The sequence below is a fragment of the Amphiprion ocellaris genome, chromosome 19 (genome assembly GCF_022539595.1).
Source record: "Amphiprion ocellaris isolate individual 3 ecotype Okinawa chromosome 19, ASM2253959v1, whole genome shotgun sequence".
Classification (NCBI taxonomy): domain Eukaryota; kingdom Metazoa; phylum Chordata; class Actinopteri; family Pomacentridae; genus Amphiprion; species Amphiprion ocellaris.
Window position 1 is genome coordinate 5,466,273 of NC_072784.1, and position 20,850 is coordinate 5,487,122.

General features: G+C 40.0%; 1 protein-coding gene across 5 annotated transcripts in view; it reads left to right on the forward strand.

Annotated features, from left to right (window-relative positions):
* Positions 1-20,850, forward strand: part of LOC111566393 (microtubule-associated serine/threonine-protein kinase 1-like) — a 61,482-nt gene that overhangs the window by 3,036 nt on the left and 37,596 nt on the right. Inside the window, exon 2 of one of the 5 annotated variants that reach the window (XM_055005197.1) lies at positions 6,798-6,829. In XM_055005197.1, coding sequence (XP_054861172.1) covers positions 6,798-6,829 — 32 coding nt within the window. Of the gene's footprint in view, positions 1-6,797; positions 6,830-14,054; positions 14,087-16,555; positions 16,737-20,850 lie in introns of those variants that run through there. The other 4 variants (XM_055005196.1, XM_055005199.1, XM_055005198.1 and 1 more) reach the window with 4 other exon arrangements.

The following is a 20,850-nucleotide window of genomic DNA, read 5'->3' on the forward strand; positions in this document are numbered from 1 at the left end:
TAAGGTAACAAACTCCAGTCAGAAAGTGGAAGATGGTTAGCTTAGCATTCTAGCATTGCCACGGTTTTCACAATATTTTGTCAGTTTTATTCTGTTTTACTGATGCACATTCAGTGTTGTATTGCTCCCAAGTTACACAAAAGAGCTGGTGTTTTACTCTCCGTCTTACCAGGATATAGTTAGAATGATTGGAAACATAGAGTAGTTCTGCACGTTATATAATACTCATTACTTCTACTTTTTATTTACTCATGTGCAACTGCGCACAGAAACATTCATCTCATAGGAAAAGAGATGCATTGTGCCAAATTTAGCTACTAGCTAATTTACATCAATTTACATCAGCAGTCCTTCAGCATGTAGACACAATAGCAAATATAGAATACATACACAACTGCACTAATGCATATTAACTATATGCCCACCCTACAGGACGTACACACCACATAGCACACACATAATCCCCCATTCAATCACCACACTATCCATCAGTTTATATATCTATATGTGCAGTGTTAAAAATGCTGGTAAATTTTACGGTGAAAGACTGTCAATACATGACGGTAAAAATCTGTAAACTCTAAAACAGTTTGATGCAGGTTATATAACACTGAATCACTGTAAATACATCAACCAAGAGAAGACTTTTTTTTTTTTACATTTTTTGCCTTGAAAAAATACATTTCCCTTCTGTCGCGCCATTATTTAATGGAAACATGCTGTAATTAATAAATTTATAAATATATATATATATATATATATATATATATATATATATATATATATATATATATATATATATATCATCAATCAAACATCAATACTGTCATTTTTGCATTTATTTCTTGAAAAGAATACCAGTTTTCACATTTAAATGCATGCAATGACAATAGAAAAATGCCATAATATTTATTACAAGTAGCATTTTTCCATTCATTTCATGTAAAAAATACCGTTTGTAGCGGTCAAATTAATGTACTTTTGTGTTAGTAATGGACATATGGTTTAATGTATATGGCAGCTGTAACAGCAATAAAAATATAAATACATATATTCAATGTTAAATACACAAAGTGTTGTTGTGATAATGGAAAAATGTTGTAATATTTAACAACAGGTCACAAATTTTATTTTATGTGGTATTTTCATGTAAATTTTCAAGTTAAACTAAAATTTCTTTAAAGGTTAAAACTTTTTGTAACAATATGGAATGAAGCACATTTTGTAACCATAATATCAACAACATCAATACATTTGTTTACTGTAAATGAGGAAAATATTCTACTGTAATTTTATGGTAGCATTCTGGCGACCACAGCTGTCGGATATATATACTTTAAGAAAGTAATCCTTGTTATTACATGGAAGACATTTGAAATAAAATAAATGGCTGCAATTAAAGGAATAGCTCTCAACCATATACTCGTGTGACACTCGTGCCTCATCCCACCTTCATCTCCATCAGCCTGTTCCATCTGTCACACCTGTATCAGTTAGTCAGGCCCTGCTATGGATGATTTCTGGTCCCAGCAGTGTCTCTTGGCAGCATGACACTCCTTGATTGATCCCCGTTGTTCGTTTCCAGGCCAGCTCCAGTGCATTTTTCTTTGCGGTGTGTCTACAGTATAATTGGACTGGCCGGTGCATCCTGACGGAGCAGCAGTGTGCTTTATAGGCATGCAGCTCAGCTAATGTCACTTCATTATTACAGGGGCTGTTTTATTTCTTTCCTTCAGCCAATATGACTTGAAGGACACAACAGCAGAGGAGCTTTTATGGGTGGGACCTAATGTATGACCGGGGGTTGTACACTAAGAGACAGGATTCATCGTCCTTTCAGGTCTCCGTTGGTTTATTGCCTGCATCAGAATGTTTGGCCCTGACTGAGTTTACTTCCTGGAAACCAGCAGCATCCCTGATGATTATGACAAGGATTTAAATTTCCAACACGCTCCTCTTTGCTACGTATTTTTTGCCGAGGGCTGACTGAATTTACAACAGTGACTCAAACCATGAAGTGATTGCAAAAACAGGCCCCTGGAGTGTGCACAGCCCCCTACACAATCACATTATGATCTGAATTTACACCCTAAAGAAGGCTATTTGTTGTCAAAGTGAACATGCTTTGACATAAGTAGGCTGTGTGCAGGTTAGATATTAAAAAGCCCTGAAGTAATTCACATTTGTCAGCACTTGAAGTGATCTTAAGGCAAAATGCTTGTGCATAAAACACAGACATAATAAAACAGGAGGACAATTACCCTCCAGTGAGAGCTTTTGAATATTCATCAATGTTTGTACAGTCTCCCCACTTCTACACAAACACTGGAACACACACTCTGCTGTCATTGTGACAGACTGGGACTAAAGGGGATCAGACATTCATTTATAAGCTCAAACTTGAGCTTCCTCCCCCAGAGGACACAGCTAAACCTGGATAAAAGGAGCAGTCGCTCCTGTCAGATATAAATAAATATAGCGTGGAATTGTGCGGCTTTCTAATCTGTGATCGGTGGGCATGTCATGTTTGTGACAGAGCCTCCCATCTGTTGTCAGTCACACTCCAACACCGACTTCATTAGCGGGACTCGGAGCATTTAGTCTGAACCCGGCTAAACATCAGACGCGTTTTTTACAGCGGTCTTTGTACATGCAGTGACGTGGGAAACGCAGCCATGCAATGAGCAACACGCATGGTGTTCTGACAAACTAATTACACCACTGGAGAATTAAGTGGCAGGCTTCGGAATATGCTGTAGGAGCAAGTTATGCAGAGAAGATCATGTCGCCCCGATGATATATTATTCTTTACTTTGTGGAAATGATGAAACGGTGAGTCACAGCGAAGCTCGGAGTTGATTTAGAAGCAGACTGATGAGCTCATTTCCTGGCACGGTGACCACCGATGGAGTCTAGATTGGAATTAGGAATGAAGTTGTCACTTGTGACCTTTTTTCAAATTAAAAAGGAATTGAGGATTATGAGGGGAATTCAGGCAGATACTGTGTGATGGTGAAGAATTATCAATCTGTAAGTGAGGGTGGCAGAGGACTCCTTTAATGGAATTCTTACTGGGTTAATGAGGGCCACATCATTTGAGGATTTGATGATTGAGCTAACGTAGCACAGGGGTAATATTCACTGCACAGTTTGGACTCTCACTGATTATTCTGTATTTTTTTATTGTGTGGAAGCTCAAACCAGGGAAAGACATCACATGAGGAAGATGGAACGGTTATAATCACGATGCCTGTTTATTCTCTCGGACATCAATTGATGGCTGCACTTTGTTTAGTGTGCCAGCTGGTTCTGTTTATTTTCTAGACATGAATGAACAAAGGAGTTATAGTCTGCACTGCTCCTCTGTTAGGCTCAGATTTTTTTGAAGCCTTATACACAAATAAACTAATTATGGAAAACTCTTATCTTTGTATGAATGCTACACAAAGATGCTGTATGAACTGAAAGTGCTGTTTTTGCATTGCATTGTCACTAATAGCCAGCAGGGGGCGACTCCTCTGGTTCTGATTGTATAGAATGTAATGAGAAAATGACCCTACTTCTCACTTCATTTATTGCCTCAGTCAGTATTTTCCTGATGTGTTTACAGTCTCAATAGCTAGTTTAACCCTCATCAGTACACCTGGGATTCATGTGGACCCCAGGGGTATATAACTTGTCAGATTTCTTTATTTGTAGGTTGGATTTTTCAGTCCCTTTAGGTAGTTGTCACCCACATAGTTGTCATCAAATACACCAAAGCTTATTTGATTCCAACCAGGTTTGTGGTGTATATATAAAAAAATCATTTGGGGTCCATGGGGAGCCCAGCCGGACTGTGCATCTTTTATTTATGTATGCTTGTGTTATGTCGCTGTTGTGTTGACTGCTTCAGTTGCATTGTGTTTCATTTCAATTCAGGAGTTCTTCCACTAATATTGTAAGCAAAACACATCAGTCGTCATCAATAGTAATTTCATTGTTTCTTTCATATTTGTATCAATAGATGACACGTTTTAGGAAAATATACATTGAGAGTGTATGGACAGGTACAGAAATGTGAAACAGATGAAATACTACTACAAGTGTGCAGATTAAGTAGGTTTTACCACGTGTACTGATGAGGCTTAATTGAAGGGTTTGGAAGCAGAGTAGTCGAACCCACTTTCTGTTTTTTTTTTTTAGGAAAAATAGGCTCAAAATTTTGTGTTTTCAAGAATGATCTAACATTCGAAGCACCACTGTAACGCTATATTTATGGGTTAGACCACATTGCCATTAAAATCTAGACCATAAAATATCACAAAAATTATCTCAAACTTATTTTGGATTTTTTGTGGGTTAAACCACTCTGCCTCTAACCCCTCAGTTGTCCTTTAATAAAGCATAATGCTCATTTTCTAAATTATGGTCCCACTTAAAGTACAACAGATGATGGAACAGTGTATATTTTGGGGCGGGGCTGTCTTGTGATTGACAGACTGATATGTGTGAAGAGTCCTTGAGTTATTGATGGTGACAGCTTTTATTGAAACTGCTTTGAACTATCAAATTTGACATTTCATGTAAACCAATAGGTGACACTATGGTGACTGTATTTATCCTTTTACTGACACTTTAACTGTTAAAAAATTATTTTGTTGTTTTCTGATGAGACTTTTTTTGCTCTAAGAACATGTAAACTAGACTTGTGAGCTCAGTATTTATCAAATCCTGGCTGCAGTCTTGCCACGGCAGAAACATACAGTGAGCACTAGACAGACTGTTAATATGGTTTAGTTTACGCTGGATTGAATAGCGGCGCTGTAGCAGCTCTACATGTCATGTGTGGTCAGGGCTTGTTAATGCAGTTAACCCCTCCTCATCACTGGGAGGCCTTTCTTGATGCCTCTTGCTCTTGTAAGTCATCTTCTCCTCAGCTCTGACAACTCAGGGTCAATTAGCCAGATCGATGGAGGACAAAGTGAGGAGCGATCAATGCTTTGACTATTCAGTCGTCCTTGTAAAGAGGGATTTGTCTCTGTTGCTATGTAAACCCTCGGGACCAAACAGCCATGCAGTCTGTCTCGCTTAAGAGAAAACAAGGTTATTATTTTCAGTTTTGCTCATCAGGTGAGCGTTTGCCGCTCTCTTCGGTACCAGTTATCTGTGTCACAGGCTTAACCTTGCGGATGGTGACTGACAACATAAATACACTCTGCTTTGTTGGAGGTTTGTCCTTGTGTTACCGAGCTTTCAGGCTGTATAGAAAATACCTGGCGCTTCAGCAGATATCAGTAGCAGCGGGTCTGCACACACACAGAAACGATCTTTATCTGAAGGTTAAACTAATAATTGCATTGACTGAGGTTAGCAGGAGGTCAACGCGATGCTAACAGCACCTTAACAACATTACCCTGCGTGTGACAGGGGAAGGTGTGAAGCGGCTAACGCATTAATTGCATCTGTTGCTATTTACCGGCTCCCATCTGAGGCTCGAGCAGCACTGACCGTATGATGCACACACACACACACACACACACACACACATGCATGGAGCTGAAGGCCAGAATACTGGGGCTCAAGGATAAGGCTGCAGGCACGAATGCATAATCCTCCCCCAACCAACCACCCACCTCTCACCCTCCACTCAGCTCTTGTTTACACCCTCCCTGTCCGGCTCTATCTCAGTGTGCAGGGTTTGTACAGAGCCAGGCTGTGCTGGCATGAGATCTGGCTCTGCTCTCGCTGTTTTTATTTGGTGCAGTGAGTGTCTGCTGCTGTTTTCAGGACAGTGTTCCCGCTCCATCTGGACGCAGGACATCAGTGTGGAGGGTGGTTAGGAATTAGCAGACCGACTGCTTTGAAAACAAACAGATACAAACACACAAATGCGCCACTGTCGTATTATTGCACCACTGTAGCTTTTTATTTTTAGAAATTCTCCAGGACCTCAGACCCCAAGGAGGCCTTCAAAAAGCCCTGTGATCACAGTGGAGCAAGTCGTGTTAAACCTGACTTCTGAGCAGCAATTATAATGCAATCATGAGTCAACCCTCCTAACAAGGCATTGCGGGCCTGTTAGCCAATTTTCTTTTTTCAGGGTGGCCGGGGAAAGGTCATTAATATTCATGAGGAAATTGCTACCTGATTGGCATTAGAATGAGACTGTGAGGAACAGTCCTAGCCCATAAAATGAGGTTGATTTCCATTCTGTGTTCCTACTGGATTTTTAAATTTAAACTCTAATATTATATATATCTAAAGAATGTAACAGCCCTTTCAGTTCACGTTAAGGCCGTTGATGTAAATTAATTCAGCTATATTTGTGAGGAATTGCATTTTTATCTTTGGTTTTGCAGACTGGTCTAAACACTACAATACCCATGAGCCTCAGCTGCCTTTGGAAAGAGCAGCACACACCTAATCAGAGTAGAAGCAGATTTAAAATGTTTCATCATTAAAGCTTAGGTGCTTTAAAGAGAGTTGATTCAAGCTGCATGTTGTGTGTTTGGTTTTCTTTGGCACTGTAATCTTTAGCTTCCACAAACTCAGCAGCACCTGAAGTGTAATTTTTATTGCAGTCCATGTCTAGCTTTTTATGTATATTTTTAGTATGTGTGCTCTTACTATGGACTTGGAAGGTTTCCTGTGTTTTTGTTAAATCACAACATCCGGTTATATTAATGGTAAGAGAAGGGATGATCTCAAAATGCTCACATTTTAGAGTGTAATATCTTCTTCATGTGAAAGTATATCTTTGCTTTTTTTCTGTCCCTGATCTCTTCTTTTTCTCTTCTTCTTTGTGTTTCTACCAGAAGGACTTGCCACTGCCTCGAAAGAACAGCAGGTGAGTGTTACCTTTGTTTACCTTCACTTCTTCTTTCCTCCTCCCTCCCTTCCCTTTGTCTTTTCTCTCCTCTCTGGGGAGAGCCTGGGACTCTCCGTGAAGAAAAACAATCAGCTGCTGTGCATCCGGCTGTTCGCTCATCAGCGAGGCCTCTTCTCCTGAGCTTACATCAGGCTTGCGGGGCTTTCTGGAGTCATCAGCATGATTTGTGCGTTCTGTCTGGGAGCTGTGAGGAGGCTTCAGCGGTGCTCGTGGTGTGGAGAGTGTAGTCCTTGTGTGAAGGAGGAGGAGGCCTCCTGGAGTGCTGCTGGAGTGTGTCGGAGTCTGATTAAAGCCGGCTGGGAGCTCTGGACGCTGTCCATGGTGCTGAAAGCCATTCTGCTTTTTTTTCTCCAGTTGCTCACTTTCTCATTCTTTATCTCCACTCTTCTCTCCCCGTCGCTCAGTTATTAATCCATTCGTGTTCCCCCTCAGACTTTCAGGTCCCCTCAGCGACCGATCCTTCTTTCCTTAATCTCTTCTCGCTTCTCTTTTATCTCCCTCTGGCACTCAAACCTTGTTTTGGTTGTTAAAAATTTAATTCTAAACCCAAGACAACACGATGCAGCTGCAGAAGGAATACTTGTACTTTAGGTACAGTCAGTGATTCTTATCTAGTACACTTTATGTCAAATTCAGTGAAGGTCTTTTCACTGTTTGCTTGCTGGATGTTCTGTGTCTCCCCTGGAAAAAAAATCTGCTGTTTGTACACAGCCTGTAAACAGGAAGCAAAGTGGCTCAAACTGATCCATACAACACTACTCCAGTGTGTCCAGCATGTTAATTAGGATCAATTTTTCAGCTTTTTTCAGTTTATTGTATTATTTATTCACCAATAATTTTAAAATGCACTTCTTTGGTTCTGATGTTGCTGTCTCTCTTTATCTGTAGTCTCAAACACTCTCTGAATTGTTACACTTCATAAATAACTGCCGCCTAACACTGAAGAATAAAGGCTGAAATGTTCTCTTTTAGTTAAACGTGTAAAACATAAAGCTAAATATCAACAGCTTTCTATAGATATTGCGGACTGTACCTTTAATATGCAATGACGATGTGCATCTTTTCCACTTCTTGTTTCACGGCCTGCAGCTTTAATGCTACAGCTCAACTTCACTCTCTCAGTTTTGGCTAATAAAAGTAGATAAACAGTATCCTTAGGCTCAGCACCAAAAACAAACAAACAAACAAACACCTCTCAAGGAAGTGTGCTAATTCCAGATCACATGACCTGCTCCAAATTTCCTCCTGAAGAAAAGTCTGGCCAGACTCCAAGGCTTTCTGAGTTATTTAATATAAGATAGTGTGTGTCAAGTGTGGATTTATGGCATGTCAACAGGTTTACTACAATATCTTTAGAAATAACTTTAAATTTAAATTTTACTCAATTGTATATATAATATTTTAGAATAATCTTTCAGTAAAAATGCCATGTGGTGTTTGGTTATAGGTGTTGATTTTAGGCCTGAAAACAGCAAAAATATCAACTATGATACCTGTCAACTATGTTACAAAAATATACAATACAATACAATATTACAATTAACAATAAGAGTTGTTTCATTATGATGTCTTTGCTGCACTAAATGAGAATAAATCCCTGTGTGAGTCTCTGTTTGTGGTCACAGCCCACAACCTCCTCTCTTGCACCCATTTCCATCTCCCTGTCCTATCACCTCCTCTACACTGGCCCCCCTCTTCCCAAGTCATCACGGGTAATCAAACATGAAATGAAGCCGTAGACCAACTCTGTTTGTGTCCAGCCTGCCTGCTCCTCTCCATCTCACCGCTGTCGTTCCTTTTTCCCCACAACCTCCCAATTTCACCGTCATGCCCTTCTCTCTTGAGACAGTCTCCATTTAGATTCAGTATGTCGCTGTCTCCTTCACATCACATCCCCGTCTCCCTCTGTAGGACACTATCAGTCCACCATCCATTATAGATGAGCTCTGTGGAGTTGGCTTCACATCCAATCTGCCTACTGCATCCATTCATGGGTAAACTCAGTCATTCACAGTTTGTGTGTGCGTGCCTGTGTGGCATACATCATCGTTAGCTAAGCACTGGTTCTACTCAAAATGTTTTTTTAAGCTTATGTAACAGTCCACATGACCTTGTCCCTTAGTCATTTCTTCACTCACTTCTTTACTGAGAGCCTATTCAGTGCAAGCTGTACATTGTAGAGTGATAGTGTTTCTAAGCTTTGGTTTAGGATTAATCAGTTAACCCTCATGTTGTCCTGCAGGTCAAAACTGACCCAGTTTAAAGTTTGAAAATGTGGAAAAAATATATATTCTTACAGTGAAACTTCTGATGTCCACATTTTCAACATTTTTGGGAAATCTTTGAACATTTTTTGGTGGAAAAAAGAAATGTTAAAAATGTTTCTTAAGAACATTCACAAAAAATCAGCCAAAAATTGGTTAATTTTTATGTGAATGTTCTTAAAGAAAATATTAGAAGTTTTACTGATTTGATATATATATATATATATATATATATATATATATATATATATATATATATATATATATATATATATAAAAACTTAGGATATTTTTAGAATTTTTTTGGAGATTTTTGCTCATTTTTTAAAAAATATTTACAAGAATTTTCTTGCCAAATTTGGGGGACTTTTTTAAAAATAAAACTTTTAAAGGAATTATTGGAATTTTCTTCCTGAAGGTTTTGCAAATTTTCAGAAATTTGGGGAATTTTTTTTGCTGAATTTTTGGATTTTTTTCAGACAAGGAAACAATATTTTTTGGTGCCCGTAAATGAGGACAACAGGAGGGTTAAATGATTAATCTGTTTACAACTTGCAGCTAAATAACTGATTACTTGTATGAAAATGCCAAACATTTGCTGGTTCCAGTTTATCTCAGGTAGCACATCACTATGCAAGAAGCCGGTCTGAGCATCAGGAGTAACACAGGGTTCGATGTTTGGCCCGAGGACATTGGCATGTGGAGGCGGGGATCGACCCGGCAACCTTGTAATTATCGAACCACCTCTTGAGCCACAGCTGCCCTGTAGATCACTATTATCTGATTATTTTAGCAGTTTTGGACTGATATTTGAAAATGTTGCTCTGGGAAACTGTGATATTTTCTGAGTGAAATGGAGTGGTCAAGTAATAGAAATAAATTTCAGTGCAACGAAATGCAGTTCAACAACAACACAAACTGCAGCCTCCACAATGTAGACACAGTTAAACAACAGAGCTACAACAAAGACTCAGTATTATGATCTTAATGAAGCTAAGTGTCAGTTTTAGCTCAGTCGTCCAAGTAAACATGCAATTAAATGTGCAAAATACATCTAATTAAGCAAACAGAATATTTAGACAGTCTTGTCTCCATTTTCTTTCAGTTTTAGCACATCTGTGTATCTTTCTTTGCTATTGTTGGTAAATTGTAGTCTTTTGTTAGGTGCAAAAAACAAAACAATATAACATTGGCAGTCTTTTCTATCTAGATAAACAGCATAAACAATTAAAAACCACTTCACATGCCAACACAAAGTACAGCTGATACAGATGACAATGCCATTAGCTATGCAGCCATTTATAAACCTAAGTAAGTTTCAGTTTTTCTTCTGATGATGGTTTAGAGAGATAAAAAGTGATCCCATGGAAAACATTAATGTTAGTACCAAATGATAAATAATAAAACTTTAAACATTAACCTCATTGTGGTTTCTGAGGGCGATCACCAAAGTCAAAAGAATTCATTCTGAATGAATAAATTTTAAGTGTTGGACATATAGACTGTACATAAAAGATGGAAATAGCAAAAGCAAAGAGAACAAAGTGCTGTTTTTGCATTGCATTGTCACTAATAGCCAGCAGGGGGCGACTCCTTTGGTTCTGATTGTATAGAATGTAATGAGAAAATGACCCTACTTCTCACTTCATTTATTGCCTCAGTCAGTATTTTCCTGATGTGTTTACAGTCTCAATAGCTAGTTTAACCCTCATCAGTACACCTGGGATTCATGTGGACCCCAGGGGTATATAACTTGTCAGATTTCTTTATTTGTAATTTGGATTTTTCAGTCCCTTTAGGTAGTTGTCACCCACAAAGTTGTCATCAAATACACCAAAGCTTATTTGATTCCAACCAGGTTTGTGGTGTATATATAAAAAAATCATTTGGGGTCCATGCAGACCCCAGCCGGACTGTGCATCTTTTATTTATATATGTTTGTGTTGTGTTGCTCTTGTGTTGACTGCTTCAGTTGCATTGTGTTTCATTTCAATTCAGGAGTTCTTACACTAATATTGTAAGCAAAACACATCAGTCGTCATCAATAGTAATTTCATTGTTTCTTTCATATTTGTATCAATAGATGACACGTTTTAGGAAAATATACATTGAGAGTGTATGGACAGGTACAGAAATGTGAAACAGATGAAATACTACTACAAGTGTGCAGATTAAGTAGGTTTTACCACGTGTACTGATGAGGCTTAATTGAAGGGTTTGGAAGCAGAGTGGTCGAACCCACTTTCTGTTTTTTTTTTTTTTTTTAGGAAAAATAGGCTCAAAATTTTGTGTTTTCAAGAATGATCTAACATTCGAAGCGCCACTGTAACGCTATATTTATGGGTTAGACCACATTGCCAAATCTAGACCATAAAATATCACAAAAATTATCTCAAACTTATTTTGGATTTTTTGTGGGTTAAACCACTCTGCCTCTAACTCCTCAGTTGTCCTTTAATAAAGCATAATGCTCATTTTCTAAATTATGGTCCCACTTAAAGTACAACAGATGATGGAACAGTGTATATTTTGGGGCGGGGCTGTCTTGTGATTGACAGACTGATATGTGTGAAGAGTCCTTGAGTTATTGATGGTGACAGCTTTTATTTAAACTGCTTTAAACTATCAAATTTGACATTTCATGTAAACCAATAGGTGACACTATGGTGACTGTATTTATCCTTTTACTGACACTTTAACTGTTAAAAAATTATTTTGTTGTTTTCTGATGAGACTTTTTTTGCTCTAAGAACATGTAAACTAGACTTGTGAGCTCAGTATTTATCAAATCCTGGCTGCAGTCTTGCCACGGCAGAAACATACAGTGAGCACTAGACAGACTGTTAATATGGTTTAGTTTACGCTGGATTGAATAGCGGCGCTGTAGCAGCTCTACATGTCATGTGTGGTCAGGGCTTGTTAATGCAGTTAACCCCTCCTCATCACTGGGAGGCCTTTCTTGATGCCTCTTGCTCTTGTAAGTCATCTTCTCCTCAGCTCTGACAACTCAGGGTCAATTAGCCAGATCGATGGAGGACAAAGTGAGGAGCGATCAATGCTTTGACTATTCAGTCGTCCTTGTAAAGAGGGATTTGTCTCTGTTGCTATGTAAACCCTCGGGACCAAACAGCCATGCAGTCTGTCTCGCTTAAGAGAAAACAAGGTTATTATTTTCAGTTTTGCTCATCAGGTGAGCGTTTGCCGCTCTCTTCGGTACCAGTTATCTGTGTCACAGGCTTAACCTTGCGGATGGTGACTGACAACATAAATACACTCTGCTTTGTTGGAGGTTTGTCCTTGTGTTACCGAGCTTTCAGGCTGTATAGAAAATACCTGGCGCTTCAGCAGATATCAGTAGCAGCGGGTCTGCACACACACAGAAACGATCTTTATCTGAAGGTTAAACTAATAATTGCATTGACTGAGGTTAGCAGGAGGTCAACGCGATGCTAACAGCACCTTAACAACATTACCCTGCGTGTGACAGGGGAAGGTGTGAAGCGGCTAACGCATTAATTGCATCTGTTGCTATTTACCGGCTCCCATCTGAGGCTCGAGCAGCACTGACCGTATGATGCACACACACACACACACACACACACACACACACACACACACACACACACACACACACACACACACGCACACACATGCATGGAGCTGAAGGCCAGAATACTGGGGCTCAAGGATAAGGCTGCAGGCACGAATGCATAATCCTCCCCCAACCAACCACCCACCTCTCACCCTCCACTCAGCTCTTGTTTACACCCTCCCTGTCCGGCTCTATCTCAGTGTGCAGGGTTTGTACAGAGCCAGGCTGTGCTGGCATGAGATCTGGCTCTGCTCTCGCTGTTTTTATTTGGTGCAGTGAGTGTCTGCTGCTGTTTTCAGGACAGTGTTCCCGCTCCATCTGGACGCAGGACATCAGTGTGGAGGGTGGTTAGGAATTAGCAGACCGACTGCTTTGAAAACAAACAGATACAAACACACAAATGCGCCACTGTCGTATTATTGCACCACTGTAGCTTTTTATTTTTAGAAATTCTCCAGGACCTCAGACCCCAAGGAGGCCTTCAAAAAGCCCTGTGATCACAGTGGAGCAAGTCGTGTTAAACCTGACTTCTGAGCAGCAATTATAATGCAATCATGAGTCAACCCTCCTAACAAGGCATTGCGGGCCTGTTAGCCAATTTTCTTTTTTCAGGGTGGCCGGGGAAAGGTCATTAATATTCATGAGGAAATTGCTACCTGATTGGCATTAGAATGAGACTGTGAGGAACAGTCCTAGCCCATAAAATGAGGTTGATTTCCATTCTGTGTTCCTACTGGATTTTTAAATTTAAACTCTAATATTATATATATCTAAAGAATGTAACAGCCCTTTCAGTTCACGTTAAGGCCGTTGATGTAAATTAATTCAGCTATATTTGTGAGGAATTGCATTTTTATCTTTGGTTTTGCAGACTGGTCTAAACACTACAATACCCATGAGCCTCAGCTGCCTTTGGAAAGAGCAGCACACACCTAATCAGAGTAGAAGCAGATTTAAAATGTTTCATCATTAAAGCTTAGGTGCTTTAAAGAGAGTTGATTCAAGCTGCATGTTGTGTGTTTGGTTTTCTTTGGCACTGTAATCTTTAGCTTCCACAAACTCAGCAGCACCTGAAGTGTAATTTTTATTGCAGTCCATGTCTAGCTTTTTATGTATATTTTTAGTATGTGTGCTCTTACTATGGACTTGGAAGGTTTCCTGTGTTTTTGTTAAATCACAACATCCGGTTATATTAATGGTAAGAGAAAGGATGATCTCAAAATGCTCACATTTTAGAGTGTAATATCTTCTTCATGTGAAAGTATATCTTTGCTTTTTTTCTGTCCCTGATCTCTTCTTTTTCTCTTCTTCTTTGTGTTTCTACCAGAAGGACTTGCCACTGCCTCGAAAGAACAGCAGGTGAGTGTTACCTTTGTTTACCTTCACTTCTTCTTTCCTCCTCCCTCCCTTCCCTTTGTCTTTTCTCTCCTCTCTGGGGAGAGCCTGGGACTCTCCGTGAAGAAAAACAATCAGCTGCTGTGCATCCGGCTGTTCGCTCATCAGCGAGGCCTCTTCTCCTGAGCTTACATCAGGCTTGCGGGGCTTTCTGGAGTCATCAGCATGATTTGTGCGTTCTGTCTGGGAGCTGTGAGGAGGCTTCAGCGGTGCTCGTGGTGTGGAGAGTGTAGTCCTTGTGTGAAGGAGGAGGAGGCCTCCTGGAGTGCTGCTGGAGTGTGTCGGAGTCTGATTAAAGCCGGCTGGGAGCTCTGGACGCTGTCCATGGTGCTGAAAGCCATTCTGCTTTTTTTTCTCCAGTTGCTCACTTTCTCATTCTTTATCTCCACTCTTCTCTCCCCGTCGCTCAGTTATTAATCCATTCGTGTTCCCCCTCAGACTTTCAGGTCCCCTCAGCGACCGATCCTTCTTTCCTTAATCTCTTCTCGCTTCTCTTTTATCTCCCTCTGGCACTCAAACCTTGTTTTGGTTGTTAAAAATTTAATTCTAAACCCAAGACAACACGATGCAGCTGCAGAAGGAATACTTGTACTTTAGGTACAGTCAGTGATTCTTATCTAGTACACTTTATGTCAAATTCAGTGAAGGTCTTTTCACTGTTTGCTTGCTGGATGTTCTGTGTCTCCCCTGGAAAAAAAATCTGCTGTTTGTACACAGCCTGTAAACAGGAAGCAAAGTGGCTCAAACTGATCCATACAACACTACTCCAGTGTGTCCAGCATGTTAATTAGGATCAATTTTTCAGCTTTTTTCAGTTTATTGTATTATTTATTCACCAATAATTTTAAAATGCACTTCTTTGGTTCTGATGTTGCTGTCTCTCTTTATCTGTAGTCTCAAACACTCTCTGAATTGTTACACTTCATAAATAACTGCCGCCTAACACTGAAGAATAAAGGCTGAAATGTTCTCTTTTAGTTAAACGTGTAAAACATAAAGCTAAATATCAACAGCTTTCTATAGATATTGCGGACTGTACCTTTAATATGCAATGACGATGTGCATCTTTTCCACTTCTTGTTTCACGGCCTGCAGCTTTAATGCTACAGCTCAACTTCACTCTCTCAGTTTTGGCTAATAAAAGTAGATAAACAGTATCCTTAGGCTCAGCACCAAAAACAAACAAACAAACAAACACCTCTCAAGGAAGTGTGCTAATTCCAGATCACATGACCTGCTCCAAATTTCCTCCTGAAGAAAAGACTGGCCAGACTCCAAGGCTTTCTGAGTTATTTAATATAAGATATTGTGTGTCAAGTGTGGATTTATGGCATGTCAACAGGTTTACTACAATATCTTTAGAAATAACTTTCAATTTAAATTTTACTCAATTGTATATATAATATTTTAGAATAATCTTTCAGTAAAAATGCCGTGTGGTGTTTGGTTATAGGTGTTGATTTTAGGCCTGAAAACAGCAAGAATTTCAACTATGATACCTGTCAACTATGTTACAAAAATATACAATACAATACAATATTACAATTAACAATAAGAGTTGTTTCATTATGATGTCTTTGCTGCACTAAATGAGAATAAATCCCTGTGTGAGTCTCTGTTTGTGGTCACAGCCCACGACCTCCTCTCTTGCACCCATTTCCATCTCCCTGTCCTATCACCTCCTCTACACTGGCCCCCCTCTTCCCAAGTCATCACGGGTAATCAAACATGAAATGAAGCCGTAGACCAACTCTGTTTGTGTCCAGCCTGCCTGCTCCTCTCCATCTCACCGCTGTCGTTCCTTTTTCCCCACAACCTCCCAATTTCACCGTCATGCCCTTCTCTCTTGAGACAGTCTCCATTTAGATTCAGTATGTCGCTGTCTCCTTCACATCACATCCCCGTCTCCCTCTGTAGGACACTATCAGTCCACCATCCATTATAGATGAGCTCTGTGGAGTTGGCTTCACATCCAATCTGCCTACTGCATCCATTCATGGGTAAACTCAGTCATTCACAGTTTGTGTGTGCGTGCCTGTGTGGCATACATCATCGTTAGCTAAGCACCGGTTCTACTCAAAATGTTTTTTTACGCTTATGTAACAGTCCACATGACCTTGTCCCTTAGTCATTTCTTCACTCACTTCTGAGATAAATTAACCTCCCTTTACTCTTCCTGTCTTTCATTCATGGTGTAAATAGCCTGCAGTATAAAAGCTTTCAGCGCCACATCAGGTTCTTTCAATGCTGAGAGGGAAAACACAAAGCAGAAGTCCCAAATTGCAATGACCCACAATTCCCTGTCGCCTTTTGTTGTTCTTTTTCTAAAAGACAGACCCGCCCTTCCTCCCTCCATCCCTCCATCCCTCCTCTCTGTTGCACTCTCTCTCCCCTCTCTTTATCTTTCTCCTTTGGTCCTGGGACACATAGAACCCAAAGCACATCTAAAGGTTGTGGGAGCTAAAGTGTGCGTTGCATTGCGATGACATTTTACCAGAGACCTGCTGCTTTCTGACTGCTCTCCCTCACCGACCTGCTACTGCTGCTTCTGTCTGCTGTTGCTCTGAGCTACACCTAGAAACCCAGCGAGCAACATGTTCCGACGCACTAAAAGGTACACCGATGGTTACTTGTTTTCTGTGAAGTAGGAAGTGGTAGGACTGGCTTTCTGTTACTTCTGTTTTTTACCCCTCAGTCTTCCAATCTCTCATCTTGTTCTACTTTTTGTCTGTATGTGCAATGCATTCAATATACATTACAAGTGTGAGTGTGACTGATGTGTGAGGCAGTGTGTGCATAATATAACTTTTAATAGATGCTGGGTTTATTCTGCTGTTGTGTCTTTTCATTCTGTTTCAGTGATACGCAACCAAATTCATTTTATCTTGAACCATTTGAGATTATCTATACCTGTTTCAAGTTAGTCTTTACATGTGTGAATACTCATTAGCCACAGCGGCAGCATGTTTGAACATGAAATTTAGTGCAGACAATCATCGTCATCAGAGGATGACTTAAGTCATCACAAGAAGGTCAAGGTCTCCAATTTTCCAGTGCAGTGGTTTCCATTTCAGCTCCAAACAGCGCTGACTCAAGTGAAGTCTATTTATCAGATTGGAGACAGCTCAGTCTGGAGCCACAGAAGGCTTTGTGCATCTTTTTCACATATGCAGAAGTAATACTTCCATGGCTGGGCATTCATGTGTAAAATTGATAGCATAATTTCACCTTGTCCAAAACTATTCCTGACTAAACACCTGCAAAGGATGGGATGCAAAATATCAGCATTATCATCAGTGATAGTCAGATGATGCCTGTCGGGCTAAAAGTTTGGTTCTGTTTAAAAATGTGACATGAAAATGAATACATCCATCCATCCATTATCTATCCACTGCTTAATCCTTATTAGGGTCGTAGGGGGCTGGAGCCTATCCCAGCTGATGTAGGGCGACGGCTGTACAGCTCACCAGTCTATCACAGGGCTACACATAGAGACAAACAATCACACTTACATTCACACCTATGGACAATTTAGAATCACCAATTAGCCTCAGCATATTTTTGGACTGTGGGAGGAAGCTGGAGAAAACCCATGCATGCACAGGGAGAACATGCAGAAAGATCCCAGGCCCAGGCCGGGACGTGAACCGGTGATCTTCTAGCTGTGAGGCGACGGTGCTAACCACCTACCACTGTGCAGCCCCTGAAAATAAACATGCCCTGTTTTATATGTAAGTTGAAGTAATTGCATTATTTTGCCCAGTTAATGTACACAGTGCACTTTGTGTCTGCACCTGCCAGTGAGCCAGCATTATAAATGTAGGAGTAATGTTATGTTAATTCCTCTACAGGAGAGACTTGATGTTCTCTGCAGTTCGGTGGAAAAAACATGGGAATATATTAGTGTCAGTTGTCAGCCAAAACTAGCTGGTAAATATCAATAAATTAGATAATAAAGTGTGCCTCTAACTCCCTGATGTGCATTATTTTTCAATGTTATAAGCAAGCTAGGTTGCAAAACTAAAAAGACAAAGAAGATCTGCTCAACATCAGTATGTTACTGTGAGCATGTTAGAACGCTAACTGTATTAGTTACCGCTAATCACTGCTGTGTCCAAACAGGCCTGACAGAGCAGCTGTAGCATGTCTGTAGACCCTTAGTAGGTACATACCCAAGCAATAAATTATGCAATATACGGATGTTTAACAAACACAGAACCTTGAGACTGTTATTTATAGTGATTTACGGCTGTATATTTGACTCTGATTGTAGTTTTGTTGACTTTGATGTAAACAGAATAATCTGGCTCCATCAGTGACTCATCATGGTGACATTTGTGGCGGAGTTGCAGGTAGACTGATTCACCGTCAGAAGTAATCAGTCAATGATTACATGAGGCAAAGATGACTCAGACAGAGCCACAAGTTTTAAATGGATTTTTCCGGTGTGTGATTCACTGATGCTGAGGGATGTTTTCCTGAAGTTGGATGACTGAGGAAGTTTTCTTGTGTAAGAGCCCCTGAGTCGCTGTCAGCTATAGTTGCTTTCATTTTGATTTAAATTATATGGTGAAACGCAGCGGGTATCAAGTGAAACAATAAGGAAATTACGTTTTCACATTTTTAAATGGATTGCATGAGCTGTCCTTTGTGCTTATAATTGATTGTTTTAATGACTCTGCTGTCAACAATGTGAAAATTTGAGCTGACATTCAACCACCAGGAGTTTCCTCTTAGGCAGCAGCTATAGTGGATGTCGTGCTGAGTCTCTCAGAGTGACTTTATTCTCCCCTGCTGATTAGGGATTAAACCGGCTTCTATTACAGAAGAGACTCTCGCTATGGCCCACCTGAGCCCAGGCAGACAGATGGAAATAATGCTGGAGTCTCAGCCTTTTTAATACCTCCTACACTTCTACAGTGGTGCTCAACCCAAGAGGAAACATTCTGAAAATCCTGGCGTGTGTACCAAATGCACTGGGGGTGTAGTGCAGGGATTATTTCTAGACACTTTCAAACATTTCCCTTAAAAAATTCTCTTCTCGGCTGCTAAAACAACAACATGAGAAAGCAAAGTCACAGTCAGAGCAAAGAGAAGAACAAGGGAATGAGTGATTAAGATGATGAAAGCGACGGAAGAGGAAAAGAAGGACGTTGTGCAAGAGGTGAAAGGAGAGGCTGAGATGGAGCACAGGGCCCTGGGGTGCTATCTGTGTCTGCTCTTCCATTAGGGACCGACTCACTAAGGTTACGTGAGCATGCAAGACACGCATACTAGCTTTGTAGCTCTCTCCACTCACTCCTTTCTTTTGTTTATCCTTCATTTATTATTTCATCCTCCTATTTATTTGTTCTGTGTTTTTCTGCACATCCAGACTGAAAGAGGTGAGGAAAATATTGAATGAGTTTTTATTTATTTATGTGTGCCCATGCGTTATTGTGCTTGTAAGGATGCCTTGGTGAGGACCTTGCGATGGAAAACATTTTGGGAAACTGAGGACATTTTGGCCGGACCTCCCTCTCTGTCACATCTTTTGCTGTGTTTGAGTGTTCAAACTTGAGTTAGAATTAAATTTAGGTTCAGGCATATAGTTGTAATGGGGGTGGCACAGAAACTGATACCTCGTTAATTTTTTTTCTGCATGCTAAATCACGATTCGCCAAATAATCAACCTTTTTTATTTGTCCATTACATTTGCTTATGCAGGTATGACAATCATGTAGAAATACACCATGAGGACACATATAAAATAACTTCAATTAATTAAAAAAAATCTGGAATGGTTGTTTTAATTATGCTTTTCAAGCTGTTGACATTACAAGTTGAACTGCACGAAGCCTCATAATAGGCTTGAAGTGAAGCCTATTACCAGGCTTCACGAATAGTTGTTTAGGTGGCCACTCTTTGGTTCCACTTCTGGCTAGAGGACATGTTGTGTTAGCATTAGATAGCCATACAAATGTCTCAGTGTATGTGTATGTGTGTTTGTTGCTCACACTGTTTATACAATCGCACTGTGGGGACTTGACTTCCATATGGGGACAATAAATTTAGGCACAAATTGTGGTTGAAGACTGTGGTAAAGGTTAGATTAGGTTATGGTTAGGGAAAGATTACAGTTAAACAAATAGTAATTATGTTGAGGGTTTGGGTAAATCTCCAAGCAATCAATGTAAGTCAAGGTAGTGTGCATGTGTTTTGTCTAACTGACCGCTGAGCTGCTGAAACCCTCCCCAGACAGCAATTAACCAGTCACAGTAACAGTATCTAGACAGAGTAGCTCCATCAAGATTTGTATTCCTCCAGCTACTGAGGCCTTTGTGCATGGCCATATAATGCTGATGTTTAATAAGAGTTCAGAAACACATCTTATTTTGTGACTTGTTTTCATATTTCATTTGAGCCAGCAAAAGAGTTGAATAGCCTAGTTATGTTTACTATTGTCAGTGAAGGATCAATTGTTTTAAAATAACTTTGACAATAATTTCACCTTTTTCTTTTTTTTTTTGTCATAAATCCGGCACTATTTTTAGTTGCATTATATGACAAAAAAAAGCACTCAGAGAGCGCAGTACTCTGCCAAGGCTGCTCAGTCACTGTATCATTTCCGACGGCTGAAATCTTGAAAAAATTTGTGGCAGAAATCACGGCACCGTAGAATGTGGCCATTCAATATAGATGTACCCACAAACAAAATGAGCTTGTGCTGATCACAGGCGTGTGTTATA